We start from the raw sequence: 21,065 nt of genomic DNA on the forward strand, positions 1-21,065 counted from the left end.
CTGCCCTTGACCATGATATCATCTACTCACAAGGAATAGAGACTCAGGATGTAGGAGCTGGTTAAGACCTCTGTTTCAGGGTGGCATAGTCATCCCTTTCTTGGTACCATAATCCAACCCCAAGGCTTTCATCAGGCCAGTGGGAGCCTCTCGCTCTCCCCTGACCAAGATATGAAGAAGCATTACTCCCTGGATGGAGCAGACTCATGGCGTTGAGCATGGATGGGATCTCATTTCTACCTCTAGTCACCTTCTCTTTTCTTTCTTTTCCAAAGTCTTAGAGCAGCCTTCCCCTGCCCCTCCCACCTCCACTGCCTCTGCCAGTCCAAGTGCACTGTAATTTCAGCAATGTTGGAGAAAATGCAGCCCGGGGTGGCTCCACCCCTACCAGTGCCCTGCACTCAGTGGGCCCCTCCCTGCCCAGTGAGCTCAGGAACACAGCCCTGCTTCCAGATCCTAGAGAGCTTCTGCTAGGATAAACAGGAATCCTGTGATCCCACTGTCTACAATTCTGATTTAAGAATCTGAGGAAGGCCCTTGTTTACTAGCGCTTTCAAAGTTCTTCTATCTCCAAACCAAAAGAGGAGGACACAGCGTTCTGCAAGAAAGAACCACATGCTCAGGTTTTCCAACTGTGTTGAAGAAAGGATTTCATCACTGAGTATTTCCTGTGATGTGAGACACTGTCTTAGGCACTCTGGATGTGCTATCTTATTCTTCACCACATGAAATGGCATGAGGAAGCTGGTTCAAAGAGACGAAGCACCTTGCCCAAGGTCACACAGCCTGTGTGTAAATCTGAACCTGGGACCTTAGACCTCAAAGCCTTTTGATGACTCCACCTTGCTGCCAGACCGCTGACCTGAGGAGAAAACCAGATGAAACCTGCATTCTCCCCACTGGCCTGGGCAAGAGCCCAGGGGGTGTGTAAAGACAGGTCTCTCTTTCTCTCTCCCTGGGGAGATGGAACAGTCTGATAGAAGAGCTTGTTCAATTATGCAAAACGGTTTAGGAATGGGGCAGTGTGGTTAATAGTTATCGTATTTCTCATGAACGAATTACCATTTTTAAAGGAATCAGAATAGCACAGAACACATTTAATATAAACTAGTCTGAACATAAATGAGTTTTACTTTGATGGGCCAAAGGCACTTAAGGACTCTGGGACGTCTCAGGGACAGAATTATAAAGCTCAATGATGACTGTGCAACATAGAAAAAACTGGGGTTATTTTAGCTTTTGGATTGTTTTTGAATTGTGAATTAGCGGGAGCCTGATTTTATTTTCATTTTTTTAGACAGAACTTCTGGGCACCCAATGCTAAGGTCTGCTGTTGGGCAAAGGAAGGAATGGCTCTGTGGAAAGACAGTGGGGTTATTTTGTGGGGAGAGGGGGGGTGAGGCAGGTGCCAGGGCTGGGACCCGGATGCAAATGGGGTGCTCCTTTCCATCCTCCCACCTCTCCTCAGAGCGGAGCTGCAGACCCCACTTCCATATTCCTGTGCCGGCCAGGCAGACACCTGGATGAACGACAGCTGGGTTTCAACACTGTTCCGTCCAGATGCTGGGTGCAGTGGCAGAGGCAGCCGGGAACGCTAAACGCCACGCCTTTCTCCCCTGCTCTGTGCAGCCACGAGACACCCCTGCTCCCACCCTGGGTGCTCTTTAGCCAGCTTCCTTTGCGGCTTCTACAGGCACAGCTGTCAGAGAGTCAACAGCAGGCAGCTGGCCCCCTTCCCCGGGGCAAGAGTCAGGGCTGCAATGCGAACATTTTAACCACATTGTTTCAAAAGCTTTCCTCCTCACAAGCCAGCGTCTCCTGCTCAACACGGTCACAAACGATTTGGTGCATAAGCTAATTCCCACTGGGCGAGCAGCCCCCTCCCCTTGCCTTTGCTACGGATGCTTTCAGTGTTCTGCATGCTTGCAGAGCCCCATCACCGGGTGGGAAGTTAAACTGCCCCCACTCTTGGCAGTTTATTCACCCCAAGCCAGTTCACGCGGAGTCCAACTAGGTCCTCCCTCCCCTGGACCTTCTCTGCCAGCTCTGTACTGGGTGGCTAGCTTCTGGCTTGGTGCCCACTCTGGCCGCAGTGAATCCAATCCTTGCTGGAGGTGGCAGTGTGTAGGGTTTCAGGACTACTCCTGTTTTCCTGGTGGACAAGAACTGTGCTGGTGGCTGAGGGAAGAAACAGGCTTTCTGTGTTCTTGTTCTTGCTGGGTCAAGGGTGATGACGGGCTGAGTCACTGGGGTCTGAAATCCACCAGTTGCTGGTCGGTGTGGGATGGCCTGCCTAGGCCCACGTCTCCCTCTTCAGGTACTGGTACCGTGCTCAGAAGGGCCTGGCCCTCTCTGCTTTCCAAACCTCCTCCCATGGCCCATCAGCTGACTTCCCGTGCTAGGGGAGCAGGGCACTCAGCAGGGCTGCGGAAGGAAGGGCTGAGATGGTAGACACAATATTATGACCCCTGCCTTTTCTCACTGTGTACTGACAACAGCTCCCTAGTGCAATTGAGATGCTTCCTACTCTTCCCAGAGCATCCTGCAACCATCTGCCACGTGGAGGGAGTGACAGAGCAGGGGTAAGCCCAAGGGCTTGGTTTCTGAGCCGCTCAGGGCCCACAGAATCTGAGTTGGCCATGAGCCTGGTCTGGGTTCAAGTTCCACCTCCCCCATACCATCCCCCCAATCCCATCCCATCACCATCTCCAAATAGCTGCAGGTAACATTCACTTCCATGGGCTCCATTCCTTAAAACAAAACTGGTCCCTTTTGGTAGAACCCTGCCCAAGCTGACAGTGTGCTTGGGCAGCTGCTCCACTGCACAAGAGGCCCACTAGCACGCGACAGGTGTGTGTGTTAGTTCATGCATCTAGGAAACATTGCCCGTGCCCCAGGGGCCTGCGCTCTGGGGTCATACCTCCTGAGAAGCAGCAAGCTTGCCCTGGGAGGGTACCATGCCAAAAACAACTTCACATAACCAGGGTGATCCAAATGTCACCGCCCACCAGGGAAACTGGCAACAATAGTATTCCTGTGAGTCAGTCTTCGCCTTTCTTCCAAGTGGGGGTGTGGGCATAAAGGGCCTAACAGCTAGATCTCCCTCCCACAGGGAGAAGGCTGGGGGAGGCAGGAGAGCCAGGAGGGGGCTGTCACTCAGCAGCTGCTAATTTCTATTCATTAAAACTTTACAAGATGAGCTGAGATGAGGTGACGCTCATGTGTGGGCTTCGGGTAGGAGGGGTGGGGAGCGAGTCAGGCATCTCCAGGTCTGCTGCAGGGTGCGGTGATGTGGGCGCTGCAGCCCTGTAAGCCTTGCACTCTTAGGCTTGAGACGCATGCCAGAGAGGAGGGTGACATTGCAGGTGGGGGAGAGCTGAGCAAAAGGCCCCTTAACAGCTGATGGCCAGTGATGTACCAACCCACACCCGGGGGTCAGCTAGAGCCCTTTCCTGGGCCCAGCATGTCAGGGTCATGGACGGAAGTTCCATACGGGTGCTGCCAGGCACACAGAGGAAACATTTTGCCCATGTGCTCCGCCTTGGGTCGTATGGAGGAGTAGTTGAGGGCAAGCTGAATAGACTCCATTCAGATCGTGGCAACATCACTTACCAGCTATGTAACCTTGGCAAATAACTTAACCTCCCTGAACCTCAGCTTCTTGTTCTATAAAATGGGGCTAATCAGACATTTGTTGTGGGGTTAGTGTGAGGATTAAGTGAATAAAATATGGCACGTATCTGGCGGGGGGTGGGGTGGGGGGTGGTCCCTGGCCCAGGGTTAGGACTTGATAAGTCGGAGAGGTGACGGACATCACCAGCGAGTTCAGCTGATTGGGCTCAGGGCTCAGAATGACTAATCAGCTCAGCTGGCCCCCGCTCTCTGAGGTAGCCAGGAGGCTCTCCGAGGCCAGGCCTGCCCGCGAGGAATGCAGGAAGGGGCCTGGGTGGTGGCGGGTGGGACGTTAGTTCACACCAAGCGGCACACACCATGCTCTGCACTCCACGCCAGGTGCCACCTACTGCACTAGTCGCTCTCGGGACGGTACAGGTACCGCATCATCAGGCTGTCCACCTCTTTCTTGCGCTTCTTCTCCTCCTTCCGAGACTGTCGGCGCGCCTGCCCAGCCTCCTTGTCCTCCGCAGCCGGGCCCTTCTTCACGCTCGAGCGGCTGTGGCCTGAGACAGTGGAGCCACTGGATGTCGATGAGGAGGACTCAGACTCCGTCTCTGTTCTCTTCCTTCTCGATTTGGACTTCTTCTTGCTTTTTCGAGAGCTCCCCTTCTTCCGCCGCCTGTGCTCCGAGGAATCTTCGGAGCTGGAGCTGGAGCTGCTTGTTCTCTTGCTCCGGCTCTTCCGGCTGCTGCGGGACCGAGAGACGTCCGCAGCAGAGGCTGAGCGGCGGATGCTGGTGGCTCGTGCCGGGGCGTCCAGTTGGGCGCTCCGGGTACTTTGGATGCTCTTCCGGTCATCCTCCTCAGAGTCAGGCTCCAGGCTGCTCCGGTGGAACGGGACGGGCTTGTAGCTCAAGACCTCATGGATGGCAGCCTCCAGGTCTGGGTCTAGGTAGGAGTGACGGCTGATGGGGCGGACACTGGAGTCGAGAGACTCATCCGTGGCGGAGGCGGAGATGCGGGGCTGGGGTGGCACCGACAGACTGCGGGCCAGGGATGGGTAGCTATACTGTGAGCGGGCCTCACTCAAGGCCACACTGGCTCCATCGTCCCAATCGTCCAGGCAGCTCCGGCCCAGGGACAGGTGGGAATCGGGGCTCTCCCGGCTGAGGGCTGAGACCCGGCCCAAGGAAGGGCTGAGGGTCCTTGACAGGCTTTCGAGCCTCGAGGTGCTGCAGCGGGAACCGGGGGAGCCTGACAGCGAGAAGCTCATGGAGGAGCAGGCCCCATCCTCGCCGGAGCCACGCTGTGTGGCCGAGGAGGCCCGGCTGACGGCCGCAGAGATGGCCGAGGCCCGGTCAAAGTCTGAGCCCCACGGCTTCTCCAGCCCCCGGCTAGAGCAGCCCCTGACCCCGGAGAAGACGGAGCCACATTCCTCAGGCTCCTCGGACTTCCTGCCCAGGCCCGGCTCCTCCCTGGGGCCCCCGCGGGCCTTCCGGGGGGGCCTCTCGGGGGAGGCTGGCCGCTCGCTCAGGGTGGTGAAGAGCGAATCCTCATCCCCAGTGCCCCCGATGGAGTCCTTCAGGGTGAGCCGCTTCCGATAGCTCAGGGAGCTCAGCACAGAGGCCGGCCTCTCCTCCACCCCCTTGCCCTCCTTCCCCAGGGTGTTGAGGGCAGCTCTGCTGTGCGGGGGTGAGGCCAGGGAGGAGAGAACCAGGAGTGGATTAGCAGCAGCAGAGAGAGAATGAGAGAGAGAAACAAGCATTAAACATAGAGAATAAAGACACCGGGGGAGGGAGAAGGGAGGAGAACTTGGCAGCAGCCCTGGCAAAGTGGCCGTGAGAGCGTCGGAGGAAATGAAGCAAAATAATTTGCGTCAGTGAAAATAGCTTCATGGAGAATGTCATGTAAATTAGACTATTGTTCTGTTTCATCACTTTTTCCCCTCGCAAACGTTTAGTTCAATTTATTTCATTGTCAACTACCTGGAGCCTGGTGCCGGGCCCTGGTGAACGGCAGTGGGGCGGGGAAGGTGGCATTATCTGCAATAACAAAATGTTGTTTGGCCGAGTAAATTAAACCAATTAGAGGGGGCTGCTGGGTGCTTGCGGTGAGGGGCTGGACTTGGGAAGGGGCCTCAGGGGAGCTGGAGAAGGAGAGGGATTACTTTTTCTACCCAGCTCACCCAGTGCTCTCTGGGAGGAGTGGAAAGGCGAGCCCTGGGGGATCAGGACGGCTCTGAATTGGGAAGGCGGAGTCAGCAGGGAAGTGGCCACGGGAGGGGTGGGAGCAGAGGACCCCGGCTGGCCCGTAGGTGAGGGATGGGAATTGGAGACCTGGATTTCAGGGGTAGCTAGCTGCCTGTGTGATCAGAAGACTGTGACTGGGCTGGAAAAGAGGGGAGCAAGTTCCCCCAGTGGATGGGTGTTAGCAGAAAGCATGGTGGAGGGTGAGTGAAGAGACCAGAAGAAGAAGAGAATGGGCAGAGAAAGACAGAAATGTGTCTGTAGCTGTGACAGGGAAGTCAGGGGAACTGGGGCCTTTTCTGCTGCTATTCCTACTAAGACCTCAGAGGTCCACAGCCAGCCCGGACTGGCCTTGTCCAGGGTGTGGGATCCAGAGTCCCCCCTGCGCCCCATTTCAGTCTTGATTCCAAGGGCCCAAACCGTCAGGTAGTTCGTTCAACATCTGTTGAATGAGTAAGTGGGGATGAAGTTAAACCTACACCAAACCAAAGCCCTGAAGCCCGGTAGGAAAACATTACCTCGGAAAATTAAGGGTGCCGCAGACCCTGACTAAGAAGAAACCAGGCCTCCTGTGCTCATCCCATGTGCCAGGGGCAGGCCTGGGCCCCTCATGCACATACCAGGCAAGAGAGAGACGCAGGTGGCGTGAGGCCCACCCTCTTTGGGATCAAGGCGCTGCTCATCCATCCCTGGGGCACGAGGTGGCCTTTCCTCCCACCTAAGGCCACACGCTCACCTAGAACTCTTCAAGCTGCCATCATCGGAAGCCGCCTTGGAAGGCCCCTTGTTTTTGGACAACCATGACTTGACCCCGTCGACCCGGTCCTCCAGCTCTGAGTCCACATCTGAGTCCCCCTCGCTGTGGGATGAGGAGCAGAAAGGTAGGCAAGGCTGGGAAGAGGTGATCACCTGGTGGCCCAGGAGGCAGCACCAAAGTGGCAAAGCAAGTTTATCTTGGGTGGGGGTGGGATGCAGGGCGGCATGCGCATCAGTGAGTCAGAGAGAACAAGAGAAGTTAGACGGAGGAGCGCACCATCCACAAGGGCCCTGCCCCGCTCAGCAGGCCACATTGTGTGACAGCCACCGAGGAGACCCTGAGGAGCACGGAGGCACCTCCACCCCACTTTCTGTGACAGGCTGCTGTGCAGCCAACCAATCCAGTGAGAACGACAGGGAGACCGTCCCTTCATCGATTACAGCTAAATGGCTTTTGGTTAAAAAGAGGAGTCCTGGGCCCTTCAGCTCCTCCCTGAGGCCTATTCTGCTGTTCTTGTCTGCCTGTTCCCAAAAATGTGGCTACAGCTGCTGCCACTTTCCATGCCTTTGCTGCAAGAGCTGGGCTGCTGGTGATGGAACGGAGAATAGAAGGGCTTCGTTATGACTTCACGTGAGCTTGAACCCGGAGTCTCCTGAGCTGATGCAGTGCCAACTCGGGCACTACAGGCCATATCGCAGACCCATCCTGCGACTCCCCTTGGCCCTTAAGAAACAGAAAGGACAAGGCAGGGACCGCAGCATTTCCCGAGGGGTTCGTAAGAGATTCAAGCTGCACCTGGAGATCCAGTGGGGCCCAGAAATCCCAGACAAGAGCTCTGTCTCTCCCAGTCTCCTCTTCCACCCTCAGGAAGCCTCCAGCTCTTGCTCCCCCAGGGCTTTTTTCTGGCCAAGCTGGCCTGAGCCCTCTCGACTTGCAAGAAAGCCCAAAGGAGTCAAATTCTGATGCTGGAATCACGGTGACCTCCTCGCACAGCAGCAGGGGCTTGGAGATATAGCTTCTGAGTGAGACTGCTTCTAGAATTCTGCAAGATGTCTGCTCACCACGTTCCCTGCTATGGATATGCTAGGATTGCTCCTTGATATAAATCTCCTTTCATCTGTGTCAACAGGAGCAGCCCCATTCCTGATTTATGTTCTTGAATAAATAGCCACACAGGTGTGCACGCGTGCGCGCACGTGCGTGCGGGTATGTATGCGCGCGCGCGCGCACACACACACACACACACACACACACACACACAAGAAGCCACCAGGCTCTGTTCTGGGGGTGAGACAGCATGACTCGTGGGGAGGGGAATAAAGAAGCACATTTTATGGGCTTCCGTCAAATACAGAATTATAACAAAGACCAGGCTGGCTGATGCCCCGGTTAAACGGGAGTTTAGCAGACAGCCCCGAAACGGCTAATGCAAGCCCTGTGCCTGTTCGAGCCTGGCAGATTTACTATGGTGCACAGGCCCTGTGGAACGCCAGTACCACCTGACTTATACACCCGTGCAAAAAACCTCCTTCTCTAGCTTCAAAGCCTGTAATTTATCACCGCTGTTCATAACCATACTGATTGTCATTAGAAAGGAGGTGCTGTATGCATTGCAAAATCTATGTCTACATGTTAAAAGCGTTTCTGTATAAATCTCCCTTAATACTGTGCTGTTTACTGCTTTCATTAGGGTTATGGCAACAACAACTGTATCTCTAAGTAAATCGAAACATTATTTTTCTGGCTGCCTTAGCACACTCGCTCAATAACCTGGAGCAGGGGCCCAGAGCTGCTGAGGAAAAGACCCCCTCTGCCGTCAGCAGGAACCCGGCTAGGACTGCAGGCCCTGTGTGCCTGCATGAGTGCACGCTGGTGTGTGTGCGCGCGTGTGCAGTGGTTTAGAATATGACCTGAAATGCGCATTTTGTCAGTCCTCGAAGCTCCTCCAGCCCAAAGATGGCAGGGCTGGAACACACAGGGGACAGACAGTCATGGGCCCAGAATATGAATTTGCCTCCTGACATTCAGAGCAGCGAATGGGTTGAGAAGCTGGCCTGCCCGCCCTTGCCTTTCCTTTAGTTTCAATCCTATAGAGGATGTTTGGATTCTTTTCCTTAAATAATCAGGCCCGTAAACAAACTCCAGGGGCAGTCAGGCTCGGGGGGCAGTTGAAATTTTAAATGGTCGGAATTAAACCTCGCGTCAAATACAATTTATGTCCAGGCTCATGTGCTATTAGTTAACTGGGAGCTGAATCCCGGGGGAACAAACAAACGGAGACAGAACGGCAGGGGATATTAACTGCGTGTGACAACCGGGCTCCAGCGGCCCTCTGTCACTGTTACACACTATTACATTTATCATTAGCTCTCACGGAGTCCTTTGCGCTGCTGCCAGCCCATCCTGGCCAGGGGAGGAGGCCTGCCAGGCAAGAGAGAGTGGGGGAGGAAACCCAAAGCGGCGCTAGAACAACCACCTCCAAAGACCAGCCCTGTCGGACCTGAAGGAGGACAACCCCGATCTGCCTGAGGGCCCGCACATCTGCCCCAGCTGCCCAGCTCCCACCCAGAAAGAAGGAAACGGACAGGGGGTGGATTTACTGGGCTTCCCGCCACCTGACTGACAGCAGCACAAATGCCTGGGGCCTCCTTCTGCCCAAGGTGCCTGCGGAGAGTAAAGTAAACACATCTGGCTGTGTTCCCTTCCCCTGCCTGGATGCTTTCTCCCAACAAGTAACTGTTAGACGCCCCTCACCTTCTACCCTTGTCTGCCAAAAGAAGGTGGCGGACCTTTCAAAATGAAACATACCCACTTCTTTCAGGCAGCTCAGGCTCCAAAGGAGCCCAAGGAAGGGGAGAAATCCAGCCCAAACAGACTTTTCCCCAGAGAAAGAGGCCGGGAAGCGGCTACACTTGGTTTCTGATGGGGCAGAGGCGGAGGCTCACGAAGGCAGGCTGTGGGTACCACCCAATGAGGCTGAGCTCTCCTTTCTTTTTTTTTTTTTTTTTTTGCTGTACGCGGGACTCTCACTGCTGTGGCCTCTCCCGCTGCGGAGCACAGGCTCCGGACGCGCAGGCTCAGAGGCCATGGCTCACGGGCCCAGCCGCTCCACGGCATGTGGGATCTTCCCGGACCGGGGCACGAACCCGTGTCCCCTGCATCGGCAGGCAGACCCCCAACCACTGCGCCACCAGGGAAGCGCGTGAGCTCTCCTTTCTGACAGAGCCCCCAACCTGCCGACCAAGGATGTGGGGGCCAGTGAGCCTTCCAGGTGGAGTGCACCCTTGTTGCCTGCGCTCTACAGGGCGCGGCCTGCCCCCTCGCCTCCCTTGGGACAGAGTGAGCCGTGTTAGCATGAGGGACTAGCTCAGAGGAGGAGAGGAGGCTGTGTGTCCACATGCGACATGCAGCAGGGCGGGAGCCCAGGGTTAGGGGGAGGTTAGACACCACGCGAGGAGAGGCAGAGAGCGCGTGCGCTCCAGTCCTCACGGTTTATTCTTTCTTTTCTGATACTTTGTCACCATGTCCTGCAAACTGGAAACAGAAAGAAAATGGTGGGCAAGGGGGCCGGAAGAACACAGAAAAGTCAACCAAGGTGGACCCCTCAGCCGAGGACCCCTCCTTCCTCAGCAAGACAAGGCTCTGGCTGGCTGAGACCAGGAGGTGGGACAGTGCTGTCCTCAGAGGGAGGTCCAGGCCGCCTGGGGCACCACTCCCCTGCCCTAAAGGAGCAGGCTCCCCGGGCCTCCCAGGAGCAGGATGGGGCCTCGGCCTTCAGGTGGGATGGGGGCAAGTCTTGGGGGGTCTGCTCAGGGCAGCCTTGGGAGCTTCTCCAGGGTCTGATCCCACCCCCACTGCCAGTCTGCCTGCCTCGAGACTTCCTCCTCGGCCTAAGACTACAAATCTCTATGCTAAACCATTCCCTGGGTGGGTCTTATGTGAGGAAAGCTCTGGCACGGTAACAGGGCACCAGGGCCCTTAAATCTCTGCTCTCCCCAGAGTGGGGCAGGTGCCATCAGAAATGCAGCTAAACGGGGGAATAACTCATCTTCAACGGGCAGAGCTGGAGAGCCAGGTCCCTGGGAGGCCTGGGGAGAAGGACAGGGAGGAAGTGGCGGGAGGGGGGGGGTCTCACCCGGGCAGCAGCTGTCCAGCCCTCAGCTGCTGCAGGACAGGGTCCATGCTGGGGTCTGGCAATGAGGGGAGGGTGGGCTGGAGGCTCAGTGGTGGGGAGACCCAGACTGCAGCTGTTCCACATGGTCTGGAGGCAGTCAAGAGGGCCTCCGAGCCGGCCACGGTTGCCATAGAGGCCCCTCACCTGTTGATGAGGTCCTCGTTCTCATCACTCTCCATCTCGTCCTCAATGGCGGCCTGCAGGTCCCCGATGCGCTTGAACGCCAGTTTCAGATCAGCCTGCAGGCTCTGGTTAGCAGCTTCCAGACTCTCCAGATCCATCTCCTAGGAGGGAGAGGGGGCAGTCCAGTCCACAGGAGGGCTAGTCTCTCTCCCAGCTGCCCCAGAAAAGGCCGGCTTCCAGTCTCCCTGGGCGAGGCAGCAGCGACGTGGGTGCCGCTGAGAACCTGCAGAGCTTTGTCTGCTCTGCTGTTGCTGGGCTGTTGAGGCCTGGCCTTGCCTGATGGAGACTCCGGTACCACCCTTGGCCCCTGGCCTGCCCTGAGGCTTTGTGGGCTGTGTTCTTGACATGTTCTCTTCCCTCTAATTCTGGTTGAGAATTAAACCATGCTTTCTTTGCAGCCCACCTCCACAAGCCCACGGGTGAGGTGTGTGCTTAGCAGCTTCTCAGAGGGCCGCCAGCCTCAGGCCTCGTGGGTAGGGGGCATTACCAGTTCATGCTTCTTGCGGCTCGCCTCGGCCTCCTTTCTGGCAAGCTCGCCCATCTCCTCCTTGGTGTCCCGGAGCTGCCGCTGTAGCCGCTTGTTCTGCTCCTTCTCCCGGTTCTCGGCCGCCGTGCGCTGATCCCGTTCCTCAGTCAGCTTCTCCATGTTCTCCTTGAGCCGGCCGGCCAGGTTCTGGACAGGGAGGTGGGAAGAGGGACCCATCAGCCAGGCAGAGAGCGGGGTGTGGCAGAGCTCCAGAGTCAGGAGGCCCGGGTCCAGCTCCGGCTGCCCCGCTCACTGGCTAGGTGGGCAAGCCACGAAAGCCCTCGGAGGCGACGTCCTTTGTCCTTCTGTGAAAAAGGGAGAATAACACCTATTCCCCAGGGGTCTTTTAAGGCCCGAATAAAGTAATGCATGTGAAGGGGCTCCGGAAGATGAAAAGTGCTATTATCATCATTATCACCACCTAGGTCGGAGGAGAGCTCTGGCTAGAGTCTGGGCCTGTCCACACTGATGCCGTGTGCGGGGCCTCCACGGGCAGCAGGGTTTCCCTCAGAGACCCTAAACCCAGAAGCTCCAAAAGCTAGGGCCTGTGCTCAGAAGTAAATGGCTTTACTGAGAATTCTGGATGAGGAGGAGACTCAACAGTCGTCACATGCCAAACACAAAGCCATTCCTCTAAGCCTGATGAATCTCTCTTTCCCCCGAAACGTGAACACATTTTTCCCTTCTGCGCCATAGGACGCTGAGCAAAAAAAGCCCCGGAGATTGGGGCAGAGCGTGAGGGAAGAACGCTGCTTCTGGTTCTAGTCCTTGCTTCTACCACTGACTGGCCGTGGGGTCGCCACTCTCAGCCCCCAGCCTCTATGTCTCTAAAATAAGGCTACATCTCTAAGGGCTGTATGTGTTTAGCATTCTGTGCATCTAAACCACGGTACTGCCTTTCTGAGCAGAAGGGAAAATGAGAGAGTTGAGGAAAGGGACTGGGGCCCATGAGCAAAGGAGGCAAGTGCAGCAGGTCTGTCCTATTTTACATCCACCAGACCAGTGGCCTCCTCTGCCCCTTGATAGCTTCGGGGCCTTAGGCAACCTACTTAACCCTTCCTGTGTGTAAAACGTGGATCAAAATATTACCAAGGCAGAAGGTGGACTATTACTAAGTCTCCTTCACTCTCTCTAGCTCGCCGGAGGACTGTGACCCTGTCCTGGGAGGTCCAGCCATATTTTCTTCGAAGGTCAAGGGTACTAATGCCCTCCGAGGCCCACTGCCAGCTCCATAGTCACCTATTTCCATCCCCACCCTCTCTCCTGCTCCACCGACTCAGGGGTTAACGGGGAGGTGGCAGGGATGTCCCTCAGCACCCACCCATGAACATACTTCTCATGAAGGCCTGTCAGTGCTCAGACAGATGTCTACATGCTTGGGATGGAGAAGGAGAACTTAAAATAGGATGAGAGGGGTGGAAACCCGGAGAGGTCATTCTGCTGGCCTCTTTCTTCCTACCTGCTCTGCTGGAGAGGGAGGGGCCGGAGCACGCTGGCTTCAGGAGAGTGGAACCGAAAGGATTAAATGCGGAGGTTGGAGATTACAGTTGGGAGGAAGGAGGGGTGGAAAGGGAAGATGGAGGTGAACAGAAAAAGGAGAAGGGTCAAAGGGAAGAGGGTGAAAAGTAGAGGGAGAGGACAAATGGGATGGGGAGAAAGGAAGAAATAGGTCAGGGTAAGAAAGGGAATGAGACTGGGGAGAAAATAAACAGAGGGAGAAGAAAAAATGGGGCCAAAATGGAGGAAAATGAAGAGGGAAGGAGAAAAGGCAGAGAATGCAAGCATGGGAAGAACTGAGGAAAAAAGGGAATAAAAAACGGGAGGGAGAGAAAGAGCGAGCGGAGAGGCGAGAGGACAGACTCCAGCCCTTGCAGAAGTGGCGCCACCCGCTGCATATTTACGACCCTGCCCGAGAGCGAGGGAGGGGACCGGCGGGGGGGAGTGCACGGTGGAAGAAAACATGAAGACGAAAAGCTAAGCTGCTCTGGTCCCTTGGCAGAAGGCAAGCACAGGGTCAGAATGTAAAGCGGGCCGGCTCCGCGGTGCCCAGAGAGCAGGCCTGGCGAGCGGGGGAGAAGGCACCCGCCCCGTCAGCTGGCCCGGCAGCTTGGCAGAGGCCTCCGTGGAGCAGACTGGCTGCGGGCCTGCCGGGCCCTGCTGAGCATGCGTGGCTCCAGCCGCTGGGGCCGCTCAGCCCTGCCTGCTGAGGACTGGACGGGGAAGTGTGCACCCACCTCTAGCCGCTTCACTTGGGTCCTTTCGAACTCCAGGCGTGTCTCCAGCTCCCGGATCTTAGCTTCCTGCCTGCTCACCAGGGACCTGTCCACCGTGGACTGCTCCAGGAACTCCACTTGGCTCTGGAGGGCTTGTAGCTGCGGGGTTGGGGGGCGGGGGCAGGAAGGGAAGAAAGAACTGAGCCTGGAAAGGGAAGGGGCAGGTTCTCTCTCTCCCTACCCCCCAGCAAGATCACCATGGTGACTAGAAGGCTGAGGGAGGGAGGGATGCACAGGGAGGTGGAAGGATGGGGCCCCGAGCCAGGGGCATTCCCCACCCGGCCCTGCGCGGGCACAGATTTTGCCCTTTGGAGAGAAAAGAGAAAGCTAAGGACCAGAGAGGGCATAGAAATGTGAAATGAGGCAGCTGAAGCCGTCTGCTATGGCGACACGGCTGCAAGCCTAGGCCTCTGCGCTTGCTGACGCTGACTGACGGCAGAGAGAAGCACGTGCTCGCCTGTGAGCTTGGGAGTTGGTCCCCCACACAGTGACCCTGGCACCCTCTCTCTGCCAAGGGAGACCCTGGTCCCCACCTTCTCCTGTAGCTCTTGCTTCTCTTTGTTGGCTTCTTCTAGCTGAGCCTGGAGATCATTCATCTGAGCCAGATCCCGGGAGGCCTGGGAAAGGAGAGGGTGCGAAGCAGGATCCCCCATGAGCACCAAATCCATCCCACCCCACCCCTCACTGAGGCCAGGGCACACAGGCACCATGACCCCCCCGAAGAAGAGGCTGTGCCAGGGACCTAGAGGAGGACCAGGGGACGGTGCTTCTGCAGGGTGCGGTGGGGCACTCCTGGGCAGGGTACCTGAGCCACGGCTGCCTTGTGCTTCTTCATCAGCTCATTCATGTCCTCCTGATCCTCCTCCAGCCGGCTCTGCATCTCATTCTTCTCACGCTGAAGGCGGCTCAGCTGCTCCTCCAGCTGGACAGAGGCGAAGACAGATCAGAGAGCATCAGGCCTGGCCTGCCTGATGGCCCTTGGTGGAAAGACTGAACCTCCCTAGGCCTCCTCCAATGGGACGGGGTGATGATAGGGCCAGGTCCACCCGCTGGAGGAGGTTCCAGGACCAATGATGCTCAGGGAACTGCCTGTCCTGCTGTGGGCCAGGGAGCTGAGGGAAAAGGGCTGTCTCTGCAGCTCAGGCAGACCCTGGGCTAAATGACAGCTGCTTTCTGACAGCTCTTTGGAGGCTAATGAGAAGGCAGAAAAGGTCTGTCCAGAACCAACGACCCATCATCCTAGCACTAGCGTTCAGGCCCTAACCTGTGCGCACTCTGCCCCCTTCAGGCCACAAGGAAGGACCCCTCAAATCTGTGAAACTCTCCTGGCATGTTTCTCCTGGGACTGCCTGCTCCCTGGCCATCCAGCGCCCACAGCCAAGTCCACTCCTGGCGGGGGGAGGAGAAGAGACAGCCAACAGCAGCTTCAGGAAATGAATGAATCTATTAGCCTGTAATTCCAAACCAAAATGACTGCGCTGGCTCCTTCTCTGCCCCATCCATCTTGTTACCGGGACGTGGGGAGCTGCGGAAGACTCCGCCAAGAAATTTATTAACTCGGATTTAAATAAAATGGTAATTTTATAACAGCCCTTTTTAACACAATTAAGGAATTTGAATTACTCACCTGAAAACTGCTGAGGAGCATAAATGTCACGGGGATAAATCAAGCCAGGAGATTGGCATCTCTCAGCAGTCAGGTGACTGGCTGGGGGGCCAGGGAGCCCAGAGCCAAGCCCAGCCTCCTCCCCTGCCCCATTCCCCGCCTGAGGAGGTACCGATGGCCGTATCCCAGTAATGAGCTTTCGGCCGATAGATGGGCCGTGGGAGAGGTGGGGAATTAAAAGCGAGGCATTAAATAAGCGCTCTAATTAGCTGCCGCTTGGGCTTGTCAGTGGGCTGGCCAGGGGCAGGGGAGGAAAACGGAGCCATCCCATCTTCTTATCGGTGCTTCTGCTAATCTCTAGGTACCTGTTTACATCCCTCAGCCACATTTGCTGCCTTTATTTATGGTGTCGGGGCCTGTGGCCAAGCGCCCACAGACAGGTGGTTAAACAGGGAGATGGGCCCTTGCTGGCTCCCTCCTCCACCTCACCCCCTCCCAGGCCTCTGCTCTGAGTGGGGAGAGGCAGAGGAGGGGAGGCCCGCTCTTGCCGCAGAAAGCCCTGGCGTGAAGGGACCGGGCTGGGGAATGAGCCCTGTTTGGGGTAAAAGCAGCCACTGTCACAGCTCCATTCTCCCTCAGCCCCCCGAATCTGGCCCGGCACACCCCGCATCCTCACCGCCGTCTTGGCTTTGGCGATGTCGTCAATCTGCAGGTGCAGGTCTTCGATCTCCACCTCCATTGCTTTGCGCGCTTTCACGGCTGCTGCACAGGTGAACTCTGACTCCTCCAGCTGGACAGAGAGCCACCCCCGCCCCAGGGAGAGACGTCAGCCATTCCCTGGGGGCAGGAGGGCTGTGCAGGAGGCTCGCAGGGGAGAGAGAACCCAGGAGCTCTCCTTCTCCCCTGTTTACTTCAGACCCCAGGGCTGTGATGTGTTGTGTGTGTACCGGCATCTCCTCCCGTGACAGGGGTGGTGGATGCTGAGCCCGTCCATACCATCCGGGGCTTGACAGTCATGCATATCGCATGCGCAGACCCTGGGGAGTCTGGCTTCTCCCCACTTCCCTGTCACCTCCCTTCCCGAGGACTCAAGAACCACTGACAGGGGCAGGAGGGAGAGAGAGAAAGCTGACGGCTTCCTGTCTGCAGGTACCTGGTTCTTCAGCTGGGCGATCTCCCTCTTGCTGGGTGCGTTGTTCTTCAGGTGGTCCAGCATGATCTGAGCATCTGCCAGCAGGGCCTTGGTGCGTTTCAGGTCCTTCCGGAGCCGCTTCTCTGACTCAAAGTCTCGCTGGTTCACCTGGGTGGACACCAGAAGCTGGGGCTCTGGGCTCTGCCCCGGGGCCTCCTCCTGTCTTCCCCAAGCCCACTCCTCACCCTACCCTCACTCTCAGAGATGCCTAATGAGCAATTACAGAGGAAGTGCCAGGATTATGCCAGCTGGTGAGAAACCCCAGTGTGCAGGGGATGTGATCACCCATCCCACAGGTGATGACAGCGGGCCCTACGGAACCAGCACCCCTCCTGTTCCCAGCTCTCCCTGCGGCAGCCAGCAGTCTCCACTCACCTGGTCACTGAGCGTGGCCACCTTGTTCTCCAGCTCCCGCTTTTCCCGCAGCACCTTCTGCTTGTCCTCATACTCCTCCTCGAGCTGTACTTCCATTTGCTTTAACTGGGAACAGGGGCCCGTTCGTCCCTTCAGTGTCTGGTGCCAGCTAGCCCCTTCCCTGCTGGATCCTCCCACCCCATGAAAAGAGTGGGGCGGCGCTGAGCATGGATGACCCCAGAGGGGCAGACCCTGAATTCAAAGTTCCTAGGGTTTCAAAGCGGCCTGGGAGGGAGAGGAGGGACGGCAGGCCATGCACAGGGGCCCAGGCCCGTGTGGGAGCCCTTGCTCCAGAGCCCTTGTGCCTGCTTCTTGGCACAGAAAGCAGGGGGCATTAACTCCTCAAGGGCCTGAGCTTCTCTACAGACCCTGAGAACACACATCCCAGCCAATGCCAGGATCCCGAGCAGAGATTCCTGGTCCTGAATAGCAATGGAAAATGGTGCGGCTAAGGTAAAGAAACAGAAAAGCCCTTACTTCAAAGCGGTGATGGGGGGACCGGCCTTTATATTAGACAGGTAAGCGCCCATTGCTTCACCTTTTTCTGACACGACTGCCGGGACTCCTCCACCTCCTCATCCCGACTCTCCATCTCCTTGGAATGGGTCTGCCTCATCCGCTCCATCTCCATCTCGAGCCGCAGCTTGGCCTGGAGGTGGGTGGGAGTAGGGACTGGGTTTCTTTCCCAGTAGCACCCTGACCCCTCCCCACTGCACGCTCATGGGCCGCTCTCCCCAGGCTTGGGAGCAGGGAAGGTCTCCCTTCGCTCCCACCTTGTTTCTATGGTAAGTGGCTTCTCCAGAGAAGCTGAACTCCTTTCCTAGATGTCTGGCACAGGCCCAGAGAAGGCTGCTGGGCGTGGGGGCAGTCCTGCAGCTTTTCCACTTGGCCTCCAGGCTCTAGCTCCCTGAACTGACACGGTAGCTCAGTGGCAGGCTGGATGGGCTCATGGCCTTCCTGCTGCCATGCACTCTGAGCCCCTCACCAGTGGAGGTCAATTAAGATCTGTTCTTGTGGAAAGTACCATGAAAGCTTAATTATCTTCACACTGTGGTTGGCACAGATCAGGTGCTCCCTCAATACTTTGTGAATAAGAGAAGGAATGATTGACTGAATTTGGGATCTTGTCCTCCTCTGGCCCACACCCCAGGGTAGCTGTGGGGACGGCAGCCAAGCCCTCAGCACCTGCTCCAGCATCTGGATGGTCCCCGCCTGCTCATCCAGCTCCTCCTCCTGATCCTTGACCTTGGCCTCCAGGTCTCGGAGCTGTTTCTTGACCTTGGCCAAAGAGGCCTCATCCTTGGACTCTTGGGAAGAAATGTCCTGGAGCTCAGCCTCCAATGACACAACCTTCTGGGTGAATCCCGCAATGTCCATGTCTTTCTCCTGGAGCAAAAGAGAAGATGAGGCTGGCCCTGGGCTGGCCCGAGCCTGTGACGGGGTTGGGGTATGGACGATGGGAAGCCCCACGCACCTCCATCTGCTGCTTCAGGCTGAAAGCCTCGGCGAGGAGCATGTCCTTCTCCCGCTGCAGCTTCTCCCGCTGCAGCTTCTCCCGCTGGGCCTCCTCATGCGCCTGTGAGAGCTCACTGTCAAACCTGCGAGGGAGCGTGGCCATGCGGCTCCGTCAGATAAGGGAGGAGTCCAGGTCTCCAGCACCCAGAAGCCGCCCGGAAGTGGTGCCACAGATGTGGACAGGACCCAAGTCAGGGGGAATCATGCAGCCTGAACTTGGGGCCAGTGGTCAGGTGACATTCAGGGGTTACAGGTCAGGCCACCTAGGCCCTGCTGAGCAACCTGGTCTGGGATGGGGTGGGTAGGGATTTCATCACACAGGTCCAAGGAGGCTTTTCACCAGATGGGGCTGAGAGGGAACCACAGACTGCTTCCAGGGAAGAGGTGGACAGACTCTCCTCTGGCATTGTCTCGACCTTTTCCCTTTCAACAGATCAAAGAATGGGAAGAGGGACCAGGGTGAGGGCAGAGCAGGCATCAGAATGGGTAGAAATGGATGTCCTGCCGCGTCTAACTCACTTTCTACAGTTCAGTCTGGCAACTTTAGATAGAGCAGCTGGCTGCTGCGCCACCTCTGAGCACTAGGCCCTGGCCAGGCCCACCTGCTCCAGCAGCACCCTGTCACCCCCAGGACACCCCACACCAGGCTGGAGGCCCCAGTCCCACTGTGCCCGGCTGGCAGCGTGCTTCAACGGGCACACGGTCCACGGTCGGGGGCCTCTTTATTCACTTCTCCACTTCCCAGCCTTCCATTTCCTGCCCAGTGACGCTACAGAAGGAGCAAATTGCTGAAATTCCTCTTACCACCTTCACTGAAGAGCTAATCGGCTTCAGGTCAAAAACTGGACAGCTCATCCCCATCCCAACTCCACATCAAAAAAAAAGTAAGAAAACTCCGGGCAGCTGAAACCTAATAAGGTGCCCAGCGGGGAGTGCAGTGAGACGGTAACTAGGCCGAGCTGGCACTGTCAGGGGGGTGCTCTGAGCGGGGGCGGGGTGTCCCGCTAAGGGTGTCTGCCACTAAGTAAAAGGGAAGGTGGGGGTAAAGATGAGAACTAGGGAAGCAGAGAGTCACAGAGCTGGGAGGGAGAAATATAAGGCCTTCCTACCTCCCCCCACTCTCTGCAAAGCAGCAGCCTGGCAGGCCCGAGTGAGCCCAGGAGGCCAAGGGTAACCCTGGGTCACTGAAAGGACTCAGCCCTGCCGTCCTCACCCCCAGGGCGTGGGTGTAGGGCTGCCCCTTCACAAAGGCAACTGGTGCCTCTGCTGAGAACCCGACCCCTGCAGCGGGGAACCGGGTGCCGTTCCCACCCCCTGGGGCACCCTGCTGTTCCCAGGGTGTGAGGGTTCCTCCCTGTTACTAATAGAGGCATCCCATTCCCATCCCCAGCCAGGGAAGTTAATTTAGATTGGATTTTCTCCTGTGAGGGCTACACCTGCCCCCCTTTGTGTCATTACATTTACCATAATGAGATGGAAGCGGCACGATAGTTTAACAACATTAGTCAGGAGAGTGTGTTTGTGTAGCTGAGGCAAGGGAGAGATGGGGAGCCGGGCGAGGGCAAGAGGCAGGGCCGCCGTGGAGAGGTTCCTGCACGGGCTCTGGCTGACACCCATCCTTCCCGGCCCCAGGCAGGGTGACAGCACATACTGAGGGGAGCGTGTCCGAGAGCGAAGCCCTGAGCAGGCCGTCGGTGGGGCTGTGGTCTGCGTGCTCCTTAGGAGTGAGACTCTGACTCACATTCCGGGATGAGTGACCATGCAGGCAAAGCCCCTGGCCAAATGCAGGCCCCCTCTTCTCTCCTCCCCGGAGGGAGGCAGGGAGCCCTGTCTCGTGCTGCTCTAGGAAGTCCTCTGCGTCCAGGGCAGGGGGCCCACCCACCTCCTCTGCTTCTTCTCCAGCTCGTGGCTGCGGACCTGCTGGCCCTCCAGGTGCAGCTTGGTGTCCTGCAGCTCGGCTGCCAGCCGCTGGCACTTCTTCTTGAGCTGCTGCAGGGCCCGCTGGCTCTCATCACTATCTGCCTGCAGGTCTCCAAGCTAGGGGGCAAGACGGGGTGCAGGCTCAGCAGCCATTGAGAGGCCCAGAAGTACTGGCCAAAGAGGTGAGGAGAAGGGAGTGGGTGGATGAGGGGGCGACGTGGGGATGGGGGATGAAGTCAGGGTCGTCCAGGGAATCTAAGACACTCTTAACAACAGCTTGCCTTCGGTTGTCCCCCGAACCGAGAGGCGAACATGTCAACCAACCCTTCCCCGTTGCTCCCAGGCCCTGCCTGGCTCCGGCCACTCCCTGGGCCAACACGTGGCGCCAAGCCCCTCCCAGCTTCTCCCAGCTCCTCCTAGGCACAGACCTCCGCTTCTTCCACCAGACTCACCCGCCTCTCCAGCTGCCTTTTGCTCTGCTGCTCCACCTCCAGCTTGTCCTCAAACTCCTGCTCGAGCCGCTTCTTGGTGAAGTCCACCTCCCGCACCGCTCGCTCATACTTCAGGCGCCACTCGCCACCTGTGGGGTGGGGGCAGACAAGGGAGGACCGAACTGCTGAGAGTCCCTGAGAAGGGGCCGAGGGG

General features: G+C 57.3%; 1 protein-coding gene across 11 annotated transcripts in view; it reads right to left on the minus strand.

The window, feature by feature from the left end:
- MYO18A (myosin XVIIIA) overlaps positions 1 to 21,065 on the minus strand; it is a 95,175-nt gene that overhangs the window by 1,583 nt on the left and 72,527 nt on the right. For 8 of the 11 annotated variants that reach the window (XM_070044501.1, XM_070044500.1, XM_070044498.1 and 5 more), the window contains 15 exons: positions 20,873 to 21,000; positions 20,383 to 20,537; positions 18,460 to 18,583; positions 18,171 to 18,371; positions 17,524 to 17,634; positions 16,947 to 17,051; positions 16,533 to 16,679; positions 16,056 to 16,169; positions 14,579 to 14,695; positions 14,307 to 14,390; positions 13,735 to 13,872; positions 11,462 to 11,647; positions 10,936 to 11,075; positions 10,107 to 10,151; positions 6,597 to 6,719 (listed from right to left, as the gene is read on the minus strand). In XM_070044501.1, coding sequence (XP_069900602.1) covers positions 6,597 to 6,719; positions 10,107 to 10,151; positions 10,936 to 11,075; positions 11,462 to 11,647; positions 13,735 to 13,872; positions 14,307 to 14,390; positions 14,579 to 14,695; positions 16,056 to 16,169; positions 16,533 to 16,679; positions 16,947 to 17,051; positions 17,524 to 17,634; positions 18,171 to 18,371; positions 18,460 to 18,583; positions 20,383 to 20,537; positions 20,873 to 21,000 — 1,918 coding nt within the window. The remainder of the gene's footprint in view (positions 1 to 6,596; positions 6,720 to 10,106; positions 10,152 to 10,935; positions 11,076 to 11,461; positions 11,648 to 13,734; positions 13,873 to 14,306; positions 14,391 to 14,578; positions 14,696 to 16,055; positions 16,170 to 16,532; positions 16,680 to 16,946; positions 17,052 to 17,523; positions 17,635 to 18,170; positions 18,372 to 18,459; positions 18,584 to 20,382; positions 20,538 to 20,872; positions 21,001 to 21,065) is intronic. The other 3 variants (XM_070044503.1, XM_070044502.1, XM_070044499.1) reach the window with 1 other exon arrangement.

Source organism: Globicephala melas, chromosome 20, assembly GCF_963455315.2.
Source record: "Globicephala melas chromosome 20, mGloMel1.2, whole genome shotgun sequence".
NCBI lineage: Eukaryota > Metazoa > Chordata > Mammalia > Artiodactyla > Delphinidae > Globicephala > Globicephala melas.